Raw genomic sequence first — 22,992 nt, 5'->3', positions numbered from 1 at the left:
CAGATATTAACTACTCTAACTTTTTATTTTAAAATATTTTTGATTTTAGATAATTCTTACCATTATTAATTTTAATCATTATCTAATTTAATAATTAAGATTCGTTTTTATTTTATAGATAATTTATATTTTTATTCATTAAGAGTAGTACTGATGTTAATCAGTCTAACTTTTAACGTAAGAGCTCCGTTGCGAAAAACGACTTCACAGATTTTATTACCGATGCAAAACGAGCAACATGCGTGAGACTTTTGTAAAATAATCAAGTTAGTATTATTTTTTTTTGGACAAAAACTAATCAAAGTTATTATTGCAAGAAACTGTCATAACAACAAAAGCCCGCCCGAAAGAGAAAAGCAAAACAAAGAGGCCTGTTCTGTCTTCGCAGAGGGGAAAGAAAACCCAGGCCCAGAACTCGGAGTCGGAGAGAGAGAGAGAGAGAGAGAGAGAGAGAGAGAGTCGCAAACTGCGTCGAGGAGAGAGAGCCAAAAAAGACATCACCAAGAACAAATTTTTTTTTTCTCCCGAGAGGGAAACAAAAATTGAAAAGAAGAAATTGCGGAATTAGAAATCTGGTAAACAAGAAATTCATCTTCTTAATTTCCCTGAGAAATTGATTTCGTCAGAGCTTAAAAGAAAAAGAAAGGGTAATTGTTTTTGGTTGTTCATTCATCGTGGAAACCCTAGGAGAGAGAGAGAGAGAGAGAGAGAGAATAAGCTAATTTTAGATTCGTGATTGCCCAACCCTAGGCGTTGCTTTACGTTCCAAAGTTCAGGTACTCTACCTTCCTTCTCCCTTCTTCTGAAACCCCTAATGTCCCAGTTTCTGTGAAATTTTGAAGCATTTTGGGGTAATGGTGCCACTTATTAGGGGAATGTTGATTGTGGTTATTCTTAGCCTCCTTCCTGCTTCTAAATGTGCCATCATAGTTCCCCATTATGTAGCTTAAGCTGATCATTTCAATTTTTCAACTTTGCTTCCTTTGTTCTCTTATCGACTTCAGCTCATTCTTGAGCCAACCTTCCTTTTCTTGCTTTGATGTGTTGTGCTGCTATTCTGTATGACTCCATCTGATCTTTATCTGTGTTTCCAGTTAGATGGGACATCCACTGTGCTGATGCATGGATTTCTTCTAGTAAATGCTGAGCTTGATTCCATGGGAGGAGTTATTGATAGTGGTGGAGGTCTCAAAACGTCTCCCCGCCGAACAGCAATTGAGAAAGCTCAAGCAGAGCTAAGGTATTTCCCTTACATTTTCTACAACTGTCCGGTCTCTTCCAATGTGTAACAAAGATGCTTGTTTCAACAGGCAAGAGTATGATGTCCGTGAGGAAAGGAGGAGACAATTAGAGTTTCTGGAGAAAGTATGTATACATAATTTGCAATTTCTCTCTCTCTTCTTTGAAAAACCTATCATGACAAGTATTTACTCTTCTAACTACTTCAGGGAGGTAATCCCTTGGATTTCAAGTTTGGTATTGCAACTTCATATAGCGTCCAATCTACATCACTCACTGATCAGCAAGCCGAGCATTTTGTTAACAGGTACACTCATGTTTGCTGTAGTCACCCCCCCCCCCCCCCCATTAATTTCTCATGGATTAACTCTTCATTCCTTTACCTGTAACAGTGGGCTCAAGGATAGCTTTGCTCTGGCTTCCTCACCACATGGAGACTCTGTGGAGAGTAGTGGTAGACCCGCAGTTCCTACAGTTTCTGAACCCAATACAGCGGATAATCTTTTACTGTTTGATTCTCGAAATAAGTCAGTTGAGGGAGAAAACAATTTGAGATATCCTAATAGGCAAAACAGAACGTCTGAGTCAGAACGGTCTTACAAAGCCAACACCAACCAAAATATCAAAGAAACAGAGGACTCTGCTATCTTTCGACCGTATGCTCGTAGGAACAGAACAAAGATAAATCGGGATCCAGCACGGTCAAGTTCTACGGATTTAGTTCAGAATCCTGGTGGTCTTGCAATGTCTATCTCTGTTCGCAGAGGATCTGAAGCAGCCAATCAAAAGGATAGGCAAACAACCTCTGTGTCATGTCCAGCATTTGCAAATTCAAGTAGAACTGTTGTTTCGGAAAATGGAGCTCCCAGTAATACGCTGAATACCAAGGTGGATGGTGGACCTGTTGTACGAGAGAGTGCTGCTGGATCCAAAACTAGTCTATTGAAAGATGAAGCAGACATTACACTTAGAAAAAGATCCGCAGATTTGCATCTTGAAGAGGCTGGCCTGGCTGGGGAGAAGGCACAACTAGTTCTGGCTGGTAAAGAGATTGGTTCTCCCAAAGCTACAACAATAGCTTGCCAGGGAAGTAATTCTACCCAAATGGATGAGCTAGGTGGTACTACAGGAGAAAAAAAAAGTTTAACAGATAGAGCAGCTGCAGAGACAGAGTCTTCTCATGCTAACAACTTAGAAGTAGATGTAGATACAGAAAGGGATCTTTATAGAGCGGACAAACTCAACTCAGATGAAATCTCTGTGCCGAAAGCTTCAAGAGTAGAGGGGTTGCTGAATCAAACAGGTGGCGAACTGAAGATTGAGGATGGCGCAGGTCGATCTACCACCATAATTAGTGAGTGCAGCCCTGTGCGTGAAATGCAGATGAATTCAATTAAAATTGAAAATGAAAACTACAGAAGTGTGCCTGAGCTACTAAATGAAGAGATATGTTCTGACACTGAGAAAAAGCTTCAACATGGGTTAGTTGCACCTGGAAATGAAAAGAAACTTGGTAGTGTTTTGGCTGATGATCCTAGTAGCTTTGTGCACCCTGGAAAACCTCAGGCATCTGTAGACGCAAGTTCATGCATGGTTGGTGATAATGTATTGTCAGGAACTGACGTTGAAGCATTAAAACAGCAGCCAAGCTCAGATGATGGCTCAAAAGTGTTAGATACTGTGAAGGCAGACTCTCTCCTTGAGGAGGCACGAATTATACAGGTTTTCTTTTCAACTTTGTTTGATGATCTTAAGCTCGCGAGCTTTTGAGGTACTTATTACCCGTTCATTTTTTTGTATGACATAATACATTAATAGGCAAAGAGAAAAAGAATTGCCGAGTTATCTTATGGTACCGCACCAGTGGAGGTCCGTGAGAAATGTCAATGGGATTTTGTCCTTGAAGAAATGACATGGCTGGCAAATGATTTTGCTCAGGTCTGGTCTAATTGATTCAGCTTTCTGATTGAACTTCTATATATTTGCATGGAAATTGCTGCATTTTGTGAATTGTTATTCTTCTTGTTTCCGATGACATCTGGACATTCCTATGGTTAAACGAGCTTGTCCACATGTTGTTTATCCTCACATATTATCTTTTCGTCTTCTAGGAGCGGCTTTGGAAGATGACTGCTGCTGCACAAATTTGCCATCGAGTTGCTTTAACTTCCCAGTCGAGATTTGAGGAAAAAGTTCAGCACAGAAAGCTGAGAAATATAGCTTCAATCCTATCTAGTGCTGTATTGAAATTCTGGAGTTCTGTGGAGGTTACTGGGAAGCTGGAGGAGACATGCTTGGGAATTGATAAGGTATTTGACGGACAGACCTTTGTTATGGTTTGTGTTGACAATAGTGATCATATGGTTCTTTTATTTTCTTATAAGTCAGAACTATGCATACACACTTAAACAGACACACTTAAACACACTTGTTGGATTAAAGTACTGACGACACTGATGTCCTGGAACCATATTGTTAAGTTTGTGATATAAGCGACCAATTCAATCATATGATTGATCACCCGGATCTTTCTTATTTGCTTGAATTGTCTTCAGTTTTACCTCCATGAATCCCTGGTTCTGTTACTCTCTGCACTACGATTTTTGTAAATTTAATGGTATGTTGCTTGGTGATACCTTGGTTGTATGCAGGAGACCTGCCAAGAATCTAATTGTGAGAATGGCAGAAAATGTTTAGCTGTGGGTGTGAGGGAGTATGCAAGTAGATTTTTGAAGTATAACAACTCTTCTATCCCTGATCATTCAGCGGCACCATTAACACCCGACTATATGTGCGACCCAGAAATATTGGATGCATCTCTGGTTGATCAGCTATCGGAAGTAAGAACTTTTGTAAACTCTGCAGCCTCAGTTCAATATAATCGCTGTGGTAGCTCTATAATATGGCTGATTGAGCTTTGTTACTGTTCAGGAAAGCCTATTTTATTCAGTCCCAGCTGGTGCAATGAAGGTATACCAAATATCCATTGAGACCCATCTCGCACGCTGTGAGGTACGTTATATTTTTCTGTGCTAGGAACTCTCATATTGTAACCTTAATTGCCTTAAAATTTTGTATCTGTTATTCGAAGACATTTGACAGTATTTCTCTGTTCTCAGAAGTCTGGAAATATCATGCAGGAGGAGGTTGATACATCAGCTTATGATGCTGTTGGAGGTATGCACAGTTCTTGGTTATTTAAGCTTCACGTGCTGTTTAAATATTTTCTGATCTTTTATCTCCATTACAGAATACGATGTCACTGCATTTGATGAGGATGAAGTAGAAAGGAGTACCTATTATCTCCCTGGAGCTTTCGAATGCAGCAAATCATTTAATTTGAGCCACAAAAAAAGGAAGAATTTGATGAAGTCACATTCTGCCCGGTCATATGATCTTGGAGCTGATTTACCGTACGCGAACTACACAGATGGGTTCAACTCATCGAATTTGATGGCGAAAAGGGCTGTCGGCTCAGTTCCTACGAGGCGTGTGCGCACTGCTTCCAGGCCGAGGATTGTGAGTCTACCAGTGCCCTCAAAGACGGATGCATCTAGTGGAGATACTAGTTCTTTTCAGGATGAGCAAAGTAGTTTGCATGGTGGATCAGCAATTCAAAAAGGCACAGAGGTTGAATCAAGTGGTAATTTTGAGAAGCAGTTTTCTTATGACATGGCTGAAACGTCAGGAAAACCTAAAAAGAAGAAGAAGACTCATCTGGTAGTCTGCAATATGCGTATCTCTTACTTGCTTTCCTGCTGAGAAATGGTTGTTAGTAGTTTTACTCTACATTGCACTGTAATTTCGATTTCATTTGTTGCAGGGATCTGCTTATGACCAAACCTGGCATCCCGATTCGTCAGCCCATGCTGAACAGGTAATTTCACTGGTAAAATCTTAAGAATTAATTTGAACAAATGTTTAAGGAAAGTATGCCAGAAGTTCAGGTGGTGTGTTGTAATCAATTTTAATGCTGACTAGCTTGCTAAAATGAAAAAAAAAATTGTTACATACTGGACTGGTTTGATGTTTGAATCTATTCTTGGGATTGAAATGCTTACAAATTTATTATTTGCTTCCATTTTTCATCTTGTGGAGGTGGCTTTTCACAGTTTCATATTTCTTGAAATGAGAACTTTTAAGTTATAACAGTTGGTAAAATATGTAACCTGTAACTGACTTCCTAAAAAGTTTTCTAACTTGTCCTTATTTTGGCAGAAGGACCACTGGAAGAAGCGAGTAGAGAATCATTTCGATATGAATGGTATTATTTGCAAATTCACTTTTACTCTTTCTTGCGTTGTATTTTTATTTCGGCAGTTGGGGGAAGCATCAGCGTCACTCTTCTTTTACCAATCAAACCGAGTTTATGCTTTAAGGAGAACTTTTTTGCATACATCTTATCATTAGTGTATTCTGTGGAGTTCTAACCCTAGAGTAAAAGGTTGTGATTTGGATTAGCTCAACTGTCGGGAAACTAGCATGATTTTGTTGCTTTGTCGACATTTTCCCTTTTATGTCTCAATGCTGATTTATAATGAGTTTATAATTCAGTGACATATTATAATTGCATTGTGTAAGGTATGTATGGTCCTCATGCAAAGAAGCAAAAGACCAACAAGCAATTGGTAGAGAATAATTTTGATGGTGCCATTGCTCTCACTGGATCAATTTCTTCTCCGGCAGCTTCCCAGATGAGCAACATGTCCAACCCCAACAAATCTATCAAATTTATTGGAGGTCGTGATAGAGCCAGAAAAATAAAAGGCCTAAAGGTATATGCTGTTAGGGTTGCTAACCTCTTTATTTTAGGGTGTCTCTTTTGAACTTGAAATTTTGATTTACGCAGATTTCTCCTGGCGAGCATGGTTCTGGAACGACGTGGTCACTATTTGAGGATCAGGTATTTTATTTGTCATCTTTCTTAACATGGATACATATTGTAGGTTACTCTGTGAGTTTCTAATTATTTTATACCATCTAGGCGCTCGTTGTCCTGGTGCATGACATGGGCCCTAACTGGGAGCTCATTAGTGATGCAATGAATAGCACTCTTAAAATTAAGGTAAGTGCTTGCTGTTTTGAAAATCTTGGGATTCTTTGTAGATTTCCACGGAGTGGCAGAGCTATACTTCATTTGATAAGAATGCTTGTTTCTATTTCTAGTGAGCTGTTTACTGGATATTGTTGTCCAATATGTTACTTTCTCATGTTAATGAACATTTGGGATTCGTTGCTGGCTTGATTTGTTCATTTCTTGATTCGCTTTTATTTATTTTCCAGTGTATATATCGTAATCCGAGTGAATGCAAGGAGCGGCATAAGATTCTGATGGATAAGACTGCGAGTGATGGGGCTGATAGTGCTGAAGACTCGGGGACTTCTCAGTCTTATCCATCCACTTTGCCTGGCATCCCAAAGGTTTTTTCTTTAGCTCTTAGACGCTGAATAAAACATCTTTTTTAGACCAATTAAAATACCAATGCTCTATTTGTTATATTCAGGGAAGTGCAAGACAGTTGTTTCAGCGACTGCAAGGGCCAATGGAGGAAGATACCCTGAAGTCCCATTTTGAGAAGATTTGTTTGATTGGGAAGAAGTTACACTATAGAAAGACGCAGGTTGGTTCACCTAGTACTTTTTACTGTTTACATTGTAATTTGAAACTACTGGAGTTTCTTTCTGCATTTTTTTGTAGTCGTATTTCAACCGTTGTCTATCAATAGTGATAGTTCGAGCTTAATTCAGTGGGTGCTGTAGCTATCTTTTGAGTCCCTTGTTGGAAGAATGCTGGAGGGGTTCTAACTTTTATAGTTCTAAATAGGGTTTTCAGGGTTACTTGTTCACGAAATTAAGTTGCACTAAAGATGGTAAACGTTGTTGCTTATAGAAATCCGAGATATGGAATGGATTATCTTGTTGTAGTCAAAGTTTATGCTGTGAAAGGCATGTTTCAAAGCATAACTGCAAACCTGGCTTAACATTTGCTGAAATCATTAGGAACCGTTACATTGTAGTTGGAAGTTTAAATTTTCCGAGGCCCTAATTTTGTTTTCTTGATGCTGCTTCTGTCTGTTTGCTACTGTTTCATCGATCTTCAAGAATGATGGTCGGGATCCCAAGCAGATAGTACCAGTTCACAATTCACAAGTCATGGCTCTTTCTCAAGTATTCCCGAATAATCTGAATGGAGGTGTTCTAACGTAAGTTTTGGTTTTCCATAAATAACTTTATTTCCTGCTTACTACTTCCGCGATTCTAATATCTTGCTACTCTCCGGATGAAGGCCCCTTGATCTCTGTGATGCGTCAACTTCAGGTCAAGATTTATTTTCACTTGAAAATCCAGGTCTTCCAATGTTGAATCAAGGGACGCCAGTGCTCCCTACTTCTGGAGCAAACCCATCCACTCCTGGATCGTCTGGTGTGGTTCCCGGCAACAGTTTACCAACCACACTTGGTCTGCACAATGCTTCTGCAAGGTAGACCTGTAGTGAATGGTTTGTTTTGGCGAATGCCCACGTTTGTGCATCTCCGCTCAATATGCTCAAGGTTTAGTACTTCTTTTGGTTGTGATATGTTTCTTTCCTTTTAGGGATGGTAGATTCAACGTTTCTAGAGGGCCTTTGCCACTTGATGAACAACATCGACTCCAACAGTCTAATCAAATGTCATCCGGTAGAAACCTGCAGCAGCCTTCTTCATCAACTCCTGGAGCTGTCTCAGGATCTGGACACCGCATAGTTCCTGGTGCAAACACCATGGGTGTAAGTGGAATGAACAGAGGAGCACCCTTGTCGAGGCCTGGTTTTCAAGCAATTGGCTCAGCAGCAATGCCAAATACTGGTAGCATGCTCTCATCTGGTATGGTAGGAATTCCAAACAATGGTAATATTCACTCTGGAGGAGGACCTTCTCAAGTAAACTCCATGTCTAGGCCGCCTCGCGAAGCTGTTCAGCATATGATGCGGGTAAGCAACTTGGCTTTTGGTTGCTGCAATGGTAACTAGTTTATCTGGCTCCCTTGGTTTAGACTCTAGCGTTTAGCGCTTCTGATTCTTTTATCTACCGCTGCCAATTGGCATTTTGAGCCTCTTTGACATCATTACGATCAATGCAGCGAAAATGAAAACTGATATGCGTGAGTTTCAGATGCAGGCTGCTCAAGGGAACAGCCAGGGGATCCCAGCTTTCGGTAGTTTGAGTTCTGGATTTACCAACAACCAGACAACTCCTGTTCAGGCGTACCCAGGCCATCTTTCCCATCAGATGCCACATCAGTCGCATGTGCTTGGCAATTCGCAGCATCCTCATCTCCAGAGCCCAAGCCCAAGTCATGCCGTCAGGGCACAGCAGGACGGATTTGCTCTCCGTCAAAGGCTAATGCACCAGAGGTATGTGCAGCAGCAGCAGCAGTTAGCATCATCTGGTACTCTGATGCCACATGGACAACAGCAACAACAACCTCAGGGGACTTCTGTTTCATCTTCGACGCAAAACAGCCATCAGACTCAACCACCCGTTTCCCCCCAGCCATTACCGCCCCCAAAGTCGACCTCTCCTAATATCAATGCTATGACACAACAGAACCCTCAAAAATCTCAGTTGCCGCTTCATGGCCTGGCTAGGAATCCTCAGTCTGGTGCTTCTGGAGTGAACAATCAAGCTGGAAAACAACGGCAGAGACAAATCCAGCAGCAGTCTGGAAGACAACACCCACACCAGCGGCAGCCATCACAAGGTCAGCAGAATAAACAATCGAAGGGGACGGGTAGAGGAAACATGATTCATCAGAACATTACTCTTGATCAGTCACACTTGAATGGTCTCACCATGTCCCCCGGGAATCAGGCTACCGAAAAAGGAGAGGCAATGGTTCCAGTTAGGCCTGATCGGGAGTCTAATGTGGGGACTGCCAATCTTCAGTCTAAACCTTTTGTTTCACCACAGTCCTCAAATCATTCGCAGCAATTGCCGAAATCATTTCCTGGAGCTACATCTCCGTCCCAAGAACAACAGATACAGTTACCTTCAGACAATAGCATCCAAGTCCAGAACTCAGCTGCGGCCTCATGTAACATCTTATCCACATCTAGCTCCTCAGTTGCACCAGCAGTTGGACCTTCCAACCATCACCAAAAGCAGCGTAATCAAGTTCAATCAACAGCTCAGCGAATTGCTCATCAGAATCATTTGGAGAACTCTGATTTATCGAGGAAGTCCCAAGCTGAAAGTGTGCCACGCTCTCCGCAGTCTGTGCCCAATACCACACAAACAGCTAGTATGAGTACGAGCAAGGGTATGCCTCAAGTGACTAATGATTCTAACAACATAAAAGCAGTTGGTTCTACTGTTGTGGCTTCTCCAAATGGATTGGAACCTCCAACTAGTGCCGCCTCTGTGCAAAGCGGTGCTCCTAATGTAGTAAGCTGTTCTAATACAGACTCAGCTGGTAGTGAACCAGCAACAACACTGAACCAAGGACTAGCGCAGAAGCATTTCCCTGGGGGCTTGCCTTGTCAGGAGCTCAAGGGCGTGATAGAGAGAAAACAATCTCTACCAACAGTAGAAGAGAGACCAAAGTTGCCAGAGCAGCTGACTGTACTAAATCAGAAACGTCTTGCTTCTGATCAGCAGTCTCCCCAATTAGAAGAAGCAAAAGAACTATCATCTTCCAAGCCACCTGATACAAAAGTGGAGTGAGAGGCACGACAGATGAAACCTAGAACTTGGAGTAGCTGGAGATCCTGCAAAGGGTTATGCTTGGCCCTTACCGACAACCCTGTACAGGTACAAAAACTGGTTTGTACGGAGTCAGGGTCCTCATTCACTGTGGCATTAAACATCATCAAGTGGACGGCCTTTAGATTTTGCTGAGATGATGTATAACTTAACAATGGTTTTGGTCCAACCAAAGTAAATTATAAACTCTGCAGATTTGATGAGGAGAGAGGAAGATAAATGGGGGGAAGAAGGTGGATAGATAGATTGATGATGGTCCTTTTTTTTATATCTTTTGATCACAAGAGAGAAAGGTGTATTGCATGTAAATTAGCACTTGCATCATAGAGAGGTCACTTTCTTCTTCTTGTTCTTCCCATCTTTAGGTTTGGGAGAGTGGAAACAGTTATATAATGTTTTGTATAGAAGTCTGCTCTCTTTTTGTTTGTCCCCATCTAATTTTTTACTCTTGTGGGTTTAGGTTAGTTTAATTTGAATGTACTATTGTTTTTCTCCTTGTGGTTATAAATGAGAATCACAAAATGACTATATGCTTCCCAGTCCACACACAAAATGTTCGTGACATTGGATTACATTTTCTAAGATAGAATAACAACACAATTGCAATTGTTTTTTTGTTTTGTTAAATAACCAACATTATGTTCTTGTTAGATTTGCAAATGGCATTCATAAAAAAAAAAAGTTCTCGACATTAGTTTTACATAGTTAACTATGTTACATCTTAGAAATGAAAAAAGATGAAGTAGAAGAAGAATAACAACAACAATGTCACCATCTTTATTGGTTAACCTCTCATGAAAAAGGTTAGAAAGAAGCAAAGGAAGTGTTGAGAAACTGAAGAAGCTGAGCCTGAGAAGTCTGAATCAATTTAAGCCGTTTGATCTCCATATCTTTACGCAGCTTCAACGTCTCCTTGGCAAACTCCATCTTCTTCTTCTCCATCACCATTGTTTTCTCAGCGAATGCCCTGATCTCATAAGCTACTGCTCTCGCTCCCTTCATCCTCCTCTCACCACCTCCTCCTCCTTCATCTGTCCTCTTCCTCTTCGATCTCTCCTTTTGTCCCCACTGCAACAATCCTCCACCAACCCCTGCGAATCTGTTAACCGTCCCAGGTCTTCTCACTATGTGATTGATACTCCTCGATTTGTTTCGTCTCTCATCTTCTTCTTCGTCTTCGTCTTCTTCATCGTAGTGATTACTTGGAGGAAGTCGTGTGAGGGGACGAGCTGAGATGGGAGCTGGATTGCAATCCAACTCATCCATCTGAGAATAGAAAGGCCAAATCGAGATAGGTCCCATGCTCTGCCTCTCCGCTTTGAATCTTTTCCGCAACTTCTCCATCTTGTGCCGACACTGCGTCGCCGAGCGCTCGACGCCGGAGCGACCTGAGACGGCGACCGAGATCTCTTCCCACTGGTTTGATCTGAGAGGACCTCTACCAACCGCGTACCACTTCTGCTTGTAGGAGTCGATCAGGAGGAGAGTCTCGTCTTCGGTCCATAGCACCGGTTGGGTCTTTCTGGCGACGGCGGAGGTCGATGCGGCTAAGGCGACCACGGTGGTTTGCGGCGACGGAGGGGTTTGAATCGCCGTGGAGTTCGAGGGTGGTGGATTTTGATGCGGCGGAGTAGCGGCGTGATTAGGGTTTGAGTCGGAAGGAGGAGAAGGTGTCGGGGAAGGCGTCGCCATGTGTCAATGGAAGAAAGCACAACAACAACAAGTTGCTTCGCCTTTTGTTGTGTTGAGTTTTATTTAACTCAGATCATTGGGCTTTTGTCTTGTCTGCGCATTAACATTGGGCTGCGTTGACTTTGTTGTTAACCGACGAAATTGAGACTGGTCCAAACCGCATCTGGTTTTAATCAAACTGAACCATTTACATTTAATTTGGTTTGTTCCTGTGTTTTTAAACCCATACCAGAAGTTGAACCGGAAAACTCTTGGGTCACGGTTCAATATGGATCGACCGGGTCAAATCTGGTTTATATCTTTTTAGTATAGAATTTTAAAAGTAACAATAATAACTTGATACATAATTAAATATAAATAAATTTTAAACATAAATATAAACTAGTTTTATGTTCATATGGATAGTTTATTAACTTTTTACTAGGTGATTTTCCCGTAATCATGCATGGATGCTCATGCACGGATATAAAAATTTATTAAATAAATATACTATAATAATTAATTGTTACTTACTTTAATTTAATATTAATTTTATAATTTGTATGCATAACTTATATTAAAAATATTATATTACTTTAATTACACATATGATTTAGATATGTTATATCTAGTCGGTTTAGGTTTACAGCCGATTTAGTTATCATTTGGGTATATTGAATTGCATCTATTTCTCTAAATTCAACTATAATATTTTTTATTTAAATATATTAAAATTATGATTAATTTTCTTATTTGCATATATAAATGTATTTGAGGAAGAGTATGTATAATTTAATATATATGTATAATTTAAGATATATTGTGCTTAGAGTGAAATAAAAAATAAACTTAACTGTTTGATTCCAATTTACATAAATTAATATAATAATAATACTTTACAGTACCATGCATATATATAAATTTTACAAAAGAGCTAAATTGTAACAGTTAGTTAACATTTTATTTCATTTGCAAATATGTTTTGAGTCATCCTATAATTTACATTTATAAAATAAATTATTATTATCAAATTTTATATTCTTTTAGTAGTTAAATATATGATTTTAGATATAAGTTGGATTGTGTTACAAAAAAAAAGAAGATATAAGTTGGATTAGTCGAGTCACTCATGTTGTGAGTATATTGAGTTACATAAATTCTTTCAAATTCAAACTGAACTATTATTATCTTTTATTATAATTAAGTAAAATCAAATCAATTGTTTATCTTTTAAAAGTGCATGTATTTTCATAATATTTATCACTGATTTTTTTTTAAATATTATAAAATGAAGCTAAGAGTAATAGGAAGTTACGTACAAACATAAGTAACTAATACATTTTTGGAAGCTCATGAATACATCAATATTTAAAATAACTATTTTATAAATTCTAAATAGTTTTATGCACTAGATTTATTATACTGTATACTGAAATTTATTTTAAATAATTTTAAAAATGCGAATTCAGATTCGCTTCGGTATTTTGATTATGGTTATATTAATTTTCACAAACATAAAAACATAAAATTTAAAATCAAATTTAATATTAAGAAATTTTTTTTAATAATGATAAAATATAATATATCTACCTAGTTAAAATATATAGTATTGTGTTATTTTAAAATGCTTTGTAATTATTTGATCAAAAGTTGTTTATCGTTAATTTTTTTTATTTTTGAATATCTCTTTAAAATAAGCAGTTTGCAAAAATTGTGTGATTGTATTTTAGGAATCATATTATCTAAATAAAATATAATTTATAAAATTCGTTTTTTGTAATTGAAAGATATAGTCAAATAAATATATGAAAATAAATAAAACATCATTTCAATAATACTAACTAATTATAAACTATTCTTAGTCAATCATACATATATCAACTAGATTTTATACTCGTGCTAAGCGCGAGTCTGTATTAATAATTTTGTTTAGTTTATAATAACGTTAAAATTAATTATTTATTTGATTTATATAATTTTCTTATCTGAAACATGATTTGTTGATTTTTTATTTATGTTTATTTTATAACTATACCCTCTTATTAGCTATATAGTTTTTTGAATTTTAAATGTAATAGTTATGTTTATAAACATATTCATAATTTTTTGAAAAATGTTAATTTGTATTTTGAAATATTATATAAATTTCTTGATGCATGTAAACTGCCAATACATTATAATATTTTGTCATACATTTTACATATATTTTACTTGACTACATAAACGATTGAACTATCTTGCATAATATCTAATTTTTCTTAATAGTCAAAAAACTTTACAATTAATGTGTGATTGTTATATATATATATATATATATATATATATATATATATTGATGAACATTAAATTAATATTAAATAGCCTTTGTCAGATAATAGAAAAATTAAATTAAATATAATAAATTTATAATTTTTATGTAACATTTTATTTGTTGAACTAATAAAATTTAGAATCTAAAGTATTAGAGTTATATACTTGATGTAATTAATAATTTGTATTGTAGTTAAGCTTGTATGATCGTATAATGTAGTACAATATATTATAATTTATTTTTTGGTATAATAGTCAATATTTGATTTTTGGTGTTTACATGAAGATTTTTGAGATACTTTGAAACTTTTACATAATTTTGATAACTGTTTTTCTTTTCTAGTTTCTAAATACTGACAATAAGATAGCAAAAATCTTAGATAGCGTATTTATTATAATCTTGAGAATTTTTTTCTTAATGTTCAAAATCTGTAAATTTGTATGTTTTTAGTTTGTTGATTATAATACTTAGATAGTATATTTATTTTGATAAATTTATATTGATTGTTCCTTCTATCATTCTTTTATGTTATCTTTCATGCTAATTTATTGTTATAAATTTTATTTAAAATCTTAAATAACTTATTTGACGTGCTTGCTTAGGCTCCTTATTATTAATCTACCTTATATACATTATGCTCTAAATATTTTTCTTCGACATAACTCAACAAAGAGCATCGTAAATTTTATATGTTATATGAGGTGAATCAGACTAATGAATCAATGATTATAAGAGTTCATCATGTAGTTTGCTTTGAAAATAATAATTTTAAAAAATCTTGTAAATTACACCATGTTAAATTGATTTCAGTATAGTTTATAATGAAAATGTTCTATTTGCAAGAAATACGAGATGATCATCCTTTGTATATGTCTTTACAGTATCCGCTGCTATTTCCTTACGGCGAATATGGATTCCACACTGAAATACCTTATGTGGTAGCTGAAGGTAGGCAGAGAAAAAAATCATTCATAAGCATAAGAGAGTATTATGCTTATCAGATACAAACTCGGCTGAAAGAAGGGAAGACAATTATAAAATCAGGACGTTTGTTACATCAATATGTAGTTGATGCATACACAGCTATAGAAGCAGAAAGACTAAGGTGGAACAGAAACAATCAAGACCAGCTAAGAGCGGATTTGTACAACAACGTGTGTGATGCAGTTTGTAAAGGTGATACTGATGCAAGAGCACATGGGAAAAGAGTGATTCTACCTTCAAGTTTTACTGGAGGCCCTAGATACATGATCGAAAAATATCACGACGCAATGGCGATATGTCGAACGTACGGAAATCCAGATTTGTTCATTACTATGACAGCCAATCCAAATTGGAAAGAGATAAATGACTATCTGGAAGCATGTGGTGGTGGAACAGGAAATGATAGACCTGATATTGAGTGTAGAGTTTTCAAAATGAAACTAGAACAGATGCTTGAAGATTTTAAAAAGGGAACATTCTTCAAGCCATATATAGCAGGTATGAAAAATTAATTTAATATAGTTCAATGCTAAGAAAAATGTAACCATGTTAATCATAATCACATATACGTACTAACGGACGTTATCTATTACGATCATGAAAGTTGTTTATACATTATTTTAATTACAATGGAGCTCCTGACATGTTTCTTTTGCAGTGCTACACACCATTGAATTTCAGAAACGAGGATTGCCACATGCACATATGCTCATTTGGTTAGGTGGTGCATCAAGAATTCCAACGATAAATGAAGTCGACGCAATAATCTCTGCCGAACTACCACATAAAGAGGATGACCAACAAGGGTTTGAGCTTGTGGAGAAACACATGATGCACGGTCCATGTGGATTGGATCGACCAAAATCACCCTGCATGAGAAATAAATAATGTTCAAAAAGATACCCAAGGCAATATACTGAGCAAACCTCAATCGACAAATCTGGCTATATAATATACCGGCGACGGCAAGATGAAAGTAACTTTGTGATCAAAGGAAATACGAAGTTGGATAATCGCTATGTTGTTCCACACAATTTAGCTATTTTAAAAAAGTACCAAGCTCATATAAACGTGGAGTGGTGCAATAGAACAAATGCTGTCAAATACCTTTTCAAATACATTACAAAAGGAGTTGACAAAGCTACTATGGTGATAGAAAAAGGTCCACATGCTTCAAACAACAAACAAGATAGTGTATCAACAAAGAGACCAAGAGATGAGATTCAGGAGTACATTGAATGCCGATACTTATCTGCTTGTGAGGCCACTTGGAGGACTTTTGCATTCCACATTCATCAACGTAAGCTTGGAGTTCAGAAACTTATAATCCATCTGCCTGGACAACACAACATAACATACAGAGCTAAAGATGATCTCAGAAAAGTTCTATCAAAAGAAGATATTGAGAGAACGATGTTTACAGCATGGATGGAGAAAAATGAAGAATCTGAAGAGGCTCGCCAACTAACTTATTTGGAATTTCCAACCAAATTTACATGGAACAGCGACAGTAAAATCTGGAGTGAGAGACAGCAAGGAGGAATGATAGGAAGAATAATCAACATTCATCCATCTTCAGGACAGTTATACTATTTAAGGATACTCATCAACAAATTAAGAGGACCACGAAGTTTTGAGGAAATCCAAACCGTTGAGGGAAAACTATATCCAGATTTCAAATCAGCATGCTATGCTAGAGGTCTGTTAGATTCTGACACTGAATGGCATGATGCTATGGATGAAGCTATTCGATGGGGTACACCTTATCAGCTACGACAGCTATTTGTTACACTGCTGATATATTGTGAAGTAGGCAGTCCTCTTAGTTTATGGAATCGATGTTGGAAATCACTAGGTGAAGACATGCTTAACAGAAAACGCAAGACTTTTGGCTTTCCAAAACTACAACTAAATGAGTATGAAATAAAGCAATATACATTGATGGAAATAGAAAAGGTTATGCAGCAGCATGAAAGGTCACTAGATGAGTTCAAAGATATGCCAAAACCTGATCAGACAGTTCTAAAAGAACTAAGTAACACGCTGCTAACCCAAGAGTTACAATACAATGTACATCAGGAAAAAGAGGAACATAGCAAGCGATTCAACAGTCTAAATGTGCAGCAAAGAAAAGTTTATGATGCAGTTATGGAATCAGTTGAAAATGGTTTGGGTAAACTATTTTTTCTATACGGTCCTGGTGGAACAGGGAAGACGTACCTTTACAACACCATTATTTCTAAGTTGCGATCAGAGAGAAAAATTGTACTCCCAGTTGCTTCCTCTGGCATCGCAGCATTGCTTTTACCTGCAGGAAGGACAGCACATTCCCGCTTTAAGATACCCATGAATCTCAATGAAGATTCACTATGTCATATATTTCCAGGAACAATGCTTGCTGAACTAATTGAAAAAGCTGATCTAATTATATGGGATGAGGCACCCATGACAAATCGGCATGCATTTGAAGCCCTCAGTAAAACACTACAAGATTTGATGTCCATTAAAGATCCAAAAGTTAAAGACCAACCTTTTGGAGGCAAAACGGTACTATTAGGTGGAGACTTCAGGCATACACTACCAATAGTTCCACAAGGTTCTCGAGCTGATACAGTTTTAGCATCAATAAAACAGTCACACCTGTGGGACTTCTGCAACGTCTTCGATCTGAAACAGAACATGAGACTTGATGAATCACAAGAAAGCTTTGCGGAATGGCTGCTAAGTGTTGGAGATGGAAATGCACCTACAAACGAAACAAGAGCAGCCAACGAAGACGATGGTAAAATGGTCGCAGTTAATCCCAAGTTCTTAATGCAATCATCTGGGAATCATTTGCAAGATATATTTGAAGCTACCAACACAGAAAATATTATATCAAAAAGTACAAAAGCAAGTATTACCGAGAGAGCTATCCTAACTCCAAGAAACGAGACGGTTGACGAGATTAACGCATACATGTTAGAAAAAGTGCAAGGAATATCAAAAGAATATTTGAGCTCAGACAGCATAGGCAAGGCTGACACAATACCTACAAATCACGAGTCTCTATATACAGTTGAATACTTAAACTCTTTGGAGTTTTCAGGACTACCAAAACATATATTGTCTTTGAAAGTAGGAGTTCCAATAATGCTGCTTCGCAACATTAATCAAAAGGAAGGTCTGTGCAATGGTACAAGATTTATTGTAACTAGATTGGGAAATAGATTGATAGAGGCCGAAATAGTAACAGGCACACATGCTGGGAATAAAGTTATTCTACCAAGGATAATTTTATCACCACTTGATTCAAAGCATCCTTTCACACTAAGAAGACGTCAATTTCCAATAAGAGTATGCTATGCAATGACAATTAATAAAAGTCAGGGACAGAGTTTAAAATCGGTGCTGCTCTATCTACCTCAACCAGTTTTTAGCCACGGTCAACTGTATGTAGCGCTTTCACGTGTAACATCTCCGGAAGGTCTTACTATACTCAGACCCGAGAATGATGCAGACATGACAGTCAAAAATATTGTCTACAAGGAAATATACAATGGATTACCTACATAGTAAGGTTGTATCTTAATCTAGACCAATATACATATATATATATATATACAGAGAAAATATGAATCTAATATGCTTACTTGATTTTCTATGCAGACAATTAATAATTTCAAAAGCAACTACAGCCGGTACTGCATCGCAGAAGAAACAAACAGAATAGGAGACTACATGTATTAAGCTCATTGTAATCCTACACTTTTCACAAGCAACTATTTATGATTCACTGTAAGACTACACACAGAATAAACAAACAAACTATATTTACTTTATAGTAGATTAAATTGTGAGCTCATGTTCTTAATCGCAAGAAAAATTTACCTTATATTAAGCAATCTACGAGCAAGTCTCTGCCCTGCTCCAACCATTAAGGCCTTGCCGATAGCACTTGAATGAAGCCCACAAGCCAAAGCAACTCCTCCTACAGCGACCCATTTCCAATCTACATTGAACTGCTCCTTTTGTCTCCTTGCCTTCTCCATGGCTTGTCCCCTCTCTTCTTCCTCCTCTACAAATCGATGTTTCCACCAAATCCATGTTCGGCTTTGTGATGACTCCTGCCATTTGAGCGCTCTGACATATCTGCTTTGATAATCCAGCTTGAGAAATAAAGCTCCACTCGACGTTTGGTAGAGTTGGATACGGTACTCCCTGTCAGATAAGTGTTTAGCTATTCAGAACTATTAGAGATACTTTTGATCTATGAGGAAGTAAAGGCAAAGACATATATACCTCAGTGACAGCATAATACTTCTTTCCAGATTCCCATATTCTCCTACCAATGATGTACTCCCGGTCACTACAGAAAATAGGAAACTACAGAGGAAAATACATTACTAATGGCTCATACATGGAGGAAAAGACTAAAGTATCAACAAATACCTTTTTGATCCAGTGAACGATGGTTGTTCCTGTCTGAAGATCCTCTTCCAGAGTTTTGAAGTAAGCAAGCATATGATCCCATTTTAGGTCGAAACTCATCGTCCCAGAAGAAATCCCTAACAATGTCTGGAGTAGCATCCTCAAAAACAGTCCTACTCCGATAAACAACAGGACCTGTCTGTGTATCAAACAACATTTTTCTTTCAGTAACTAAAGCTTAATGCATCAGAACATAAAAACCTTTCTATAGAACCGATAAATCTTAAAGCAGGAAAGATTTAACCTCTATGGAACCACTACCTGAAGCTCATGACGCCAGGACTGGTAGCTCATGTTAGGAGTAGACTTATCCATCATAGATTGCCATTCCATATCTGCGTTTCCAGCTTCAAGCAGATGCAAGAGATGCTCAAGATCCTTCTCCGTCACAACATCCTTCTTTATTTCTCTGCAAATCCATAAGTACAAGAATCAATCAAAACGATCAAAACTTTCTACATTATTTGGTGGCTGCAGATATTAGACCTCGCATTATTTTCCTTTAGTACTAAAATTAGAATGTCTATATATTACAAGAGACTGGTACGAGTTGTGATAAACACGATGAGGTGAACTACAAAACTCTCTTTACTAAAGTTGACTAAATTCTAACTATCTCACCAGACTAACCGTGAAACTGCCCCACTGGGAGGAATCTCTCCGGTGGATTTCTTGGAACTTGAACCGAGCCTTGGCCACAAGGTGCGGCAGACGGAGAAGGCCGAGAGAGCGAGAGAGCGGTGAAGGCAAGCCAAACGCGGCGAGCGCCGAACCCCGGCGGAGCGGTCCAGAGAAACCGGAGCTTAGAACGGAACTGCGCATAGCAAGATGTCGACGAATGTCTATGAAACAGAGGTTCTCCCGATGAAATCCGTTAGATTCCGATACGATTCATCCATAGCTCTCTCTCTCTCTTCGATCTGAAATTGAAACGGAGTTTTCAAAGTTCATTTGTTGTGAAAAGAAAAGGGAAGTATTCTCCATAGCCACACATGAAAAAAAAATATTCTATTTGCCACACCAAAATTTTACTTGCCCCACTTTTTTTTCTCATATTTTTCTTCTCTTTCTTACCCTTAATATTATATTAATATTTTATACCCACTATATTTTTTAAAACTAAGATCAAAATCAGACTCCACTTTCCTCTCTCTTCTCTCTCTTCCCCCTCCCATTATATCGACCATCTCTCTCCAATTTCCCCCATAAATTTTCCCATAAATCTCAAACCTAATAGGTGGTCCCCACACCAATCCACCTCTCTCCTTCTGACAGCTGTCGCCTCCTGTCTCCTTTCTCCCATCTTGTTTCCTCTTCCCCAACCAAAAACGATTTTTTCTCATATTTTTAGCTCTATTGACGATTTTGAAGATTTTTGAAGTAAATTGGTACGTTTTTTTTTCATGAAATTCTCATAATAATATACTACTTATGATTTATGTATTATGTGAAACGAAAAATATCAACATTTTGCTGTAAAAATCGTGAGAGTTTTGAAAGAAAAATTAAAATAATGTTTGAAGAAGATTTTGTATTGTTCTCTATTTTTAACACGGTTTTGAAAGAAAAAAACATGAAAATTGTGTTAGACGATAATCTGGGTTGTGTAACACATTATTAGTTGATTAAAAGACTTAAACTGATGAAAAACTAAAGTTTTAGGTATATTGTTATGAAAAAGGATGTTTAAAGGCAATTTTGTATATTTCTTCTTATTTTGCACTGTTTTAAACCATAATAATGCATTACAATAGTGGTAGACGATATTGTGGGTCGTATAACACCCTCTTGATCAATTATAAGTATTAAATCGAGAAAAGCAAAAATTTATAAGAACTACTAGAACGATTGGTATTACTAAAATGAAAGTGTATTACTTGCATTACTTGTATTACTGTATCGACTATGTATCAAAGATCTTGGACAACTTAGATTCTTTAAATGGTTAACTAATCATAATTTTATTTTTTTTCAGGGAATTCTATAGCTTCTCCTATTACAATCATATGTTTTGACAATGGAAAAAGTTACATCAAGGATGGGGCTGAGATTAAGTGGATCTTGGGAGAAGATCAAATCCACACTCTAGTGATGAAAACATCTGTGGAAGATGTTACATATTTTGAATTGGTCGAGTGTATATGCAGAAAGATTAAGACAAATGGAGATGGGATGGTGAAGATTAGTTACTTTCAATTGGTATTGTATTCAAACAAGCGTGAACTACTAGTACTGCTAGAACTACTATATGTAATATGGACTACTAGGAACTACTATGTACTACCCTGAACTACCAGAAAACTACTCCGTATTACTATTTGTTATGCATGTTTCTAAGAACCTTAATTTTCTTCTTATTATTTATTTTTAAAAGATGTATCTCATAAATTACGTGATTATATGTCCATGCATGTGTTTATTTGTCAAATAAACATAAAATACTCTTAAAATCTCAAGTTGTTAGAAATTTTCTCATTTCAATAGAAAACACCCTTATACTTCCTAGTTAATGTCTTGATGGGAAGGTCATCATGAGATGAATTTCAGAAAACACATATTTTCTAAAATTTTTTTCTACCAATGTGTTATATATAATCTAAAACTGTCTAAATATATTGGTATTACTAATTAATTTTGTTTAATGACGTTGTATTACTAAAAATGTTATAATTTGCAAAAATATTACTATGAAGAATGAAATATTACTACTACCTTGAGTACTACTAAGAGTAAGATAAATATCACTTTAATATTCAAACATGTTTGTTTAATATTATCTTTTACACGTTTTAGACATGTATTTTAAAAATATTTATAAAAAAATATTTCAATAATATTTTAAAAATAAAAGTTAACAAAATATGTATTTCAATATTATTTCAATCAACAATAATTTTCAAAATAAATTTAATAAAATATTTATATAATTTTGGTTATATAAAAATATTTTTAAAATAAAAATGTAGTAAAACATGCACTTCAATAATAGTTTGATCAATAGTTAATTTTTAAAATAAATTTAATAAAATATTTATAGAAATTATTTCCTTAAATGGTATATATGTTTTAAATGTATAATTTAATAATTAAAAATAAGAACAGATGTTAAATGCAAATTCTTGAAACAAAAATTCCCGGCCTACATGATCAGTGTTACTAATATCTAATTTCAACAAAAGTAAATTAGATTTTTTGTTTTTTTGGAAATTTTTAGGGGCTCCACGTATGTTCGGATTTGGCTTTATGTTATTTATAAAATAAACGTTATTTAATATAGTTATGTAAATTTAAACGTACATTGCACTTGGTTTGGTGGTATATTCTTTGTTTGTTATCAAGAGAGTTACTGGTTCGATATTTGGTTTTGTGTATTTTATATTAAAATAAAAATATACAAAACTTAGTTTATGTAGCTATTAACAAAAGTAACATGTGGTCTAGTGGTATAGTTCCTGTTTCTTAGCAAACCAGCCTTGGGTTCGATGGTCAATTTCTTTTATTTTGTTCTTTTTAATGAGTGGCAATTTCGTAATTATCTCTTTATATTTTTAGGGTTCTGCCTGCAATTTTATGCGG

At 36.5% G+C, this 22,992-nt stretch overlaps 2 protein-coding genes and 1 pseudogene across 5 annotated transcripts; 1 reads left to right on the top strand and 2 right to left on the bottom strand.

Moving 5' to 3' along the window:
• Nucleotides 1-427: 427 nt before the first annotated feature.
• On the top strand, nt 428-10,510 carry LOC108862121 (chromatin modification-related protein EAF1 B). 4 transcript variants are annotated; one of them, XM_018636159.2, is made up of 22 exons: nt 428-776; nt 1,095-1,240; nt 1,311-1,365; nt 1,449-1,546; nt 1,632-2,961; nt 3,058-3,177; nt 3,351-3,548; nt 3,891-4,079; nt 4,171-4,251; nt 4,359-4,416; nt 4,490-4,959; nt 5,063-5,116; nt 5,458-5,503; nt 5,821-6,014; nt 6,089-6,142; nt 6,224-6,304; nt 6,523-6,660; nt 6,744-6,860; nt 7,342-7,442; nt 7,526-7,720; nt 7,843-8,209; nt 8,391-10,510. In XM_018636159.2, exons 2-22 carry the CDS (start codon nt 1,119-1,121, stop codon nt 9,939-9,941), a joined length of 5,619 nt encoding a protein of 1,872 aa, XP_018491661.1. In that variant the 5' UTR covers nt 428-776; nt 1,095-1,118; the 3' UTR covers nt 9,942-10,510. The 4 variants fall into 4 exon arrangements, with proteins under 4 accessions (XP_018491661.1, XP_018491660.1, XP_018491659.1 ...); XM_018636158.2 differs by having other exon boundaries at nt 429-776; nt 1,099-1,240; nt 7,834-8,209; XM_018636157.2 differs by having other exon boundaries at nt 429-776; nt 7,834-8,209.
• Nucleotides 10,511-10,645: 135 nt separating this feature from the next.
• On the bottom strand, nt 10,646-11,737 carry LOC108857171 (trihelix transcription factor ENAP1). Its single transcript, XM_018631116.2, has one exon. The coding sequence runs from the start codon at nt 11,670-11,672 to the stop codon at nt 10,785-10,787; it is 888 nt and encodes a 295-aa protein (XP_018486618.1). The 5' UTR covers nt 11,673-11,737; the 3' UTR covers nt 10,646-10,784.
• Nucleotides 11,738-15,512: 3,775 nt separating this feature from the next.
• Nucleotides 15,513-20,719, bottom strand: LOC108858241 (uncharacterized; annotated as a pseudogene).
• Between the last annotated feature and the right edge of the window lie 2,273 nt (nt 20,720-22,992).

The sequence above is a fragment of the Raphanus sativus genome, chromosome 5 (genome assembly GCF_000801105.2).
Source record: "Raphanus sativus cultivar WK10039 chromosome 5, ASM80110v3, whole genome shotgun sequence".
Lineage (NCBI taxonomy): Eukaryota > Viridiplantae > Streptophyta > Magnoliopsida > Brassicales > Brassicaceae > Raphanus > Raphanus sativus.
This window is presented reverse-complemented; position numbering and strand designations above follow the sequence as displayed.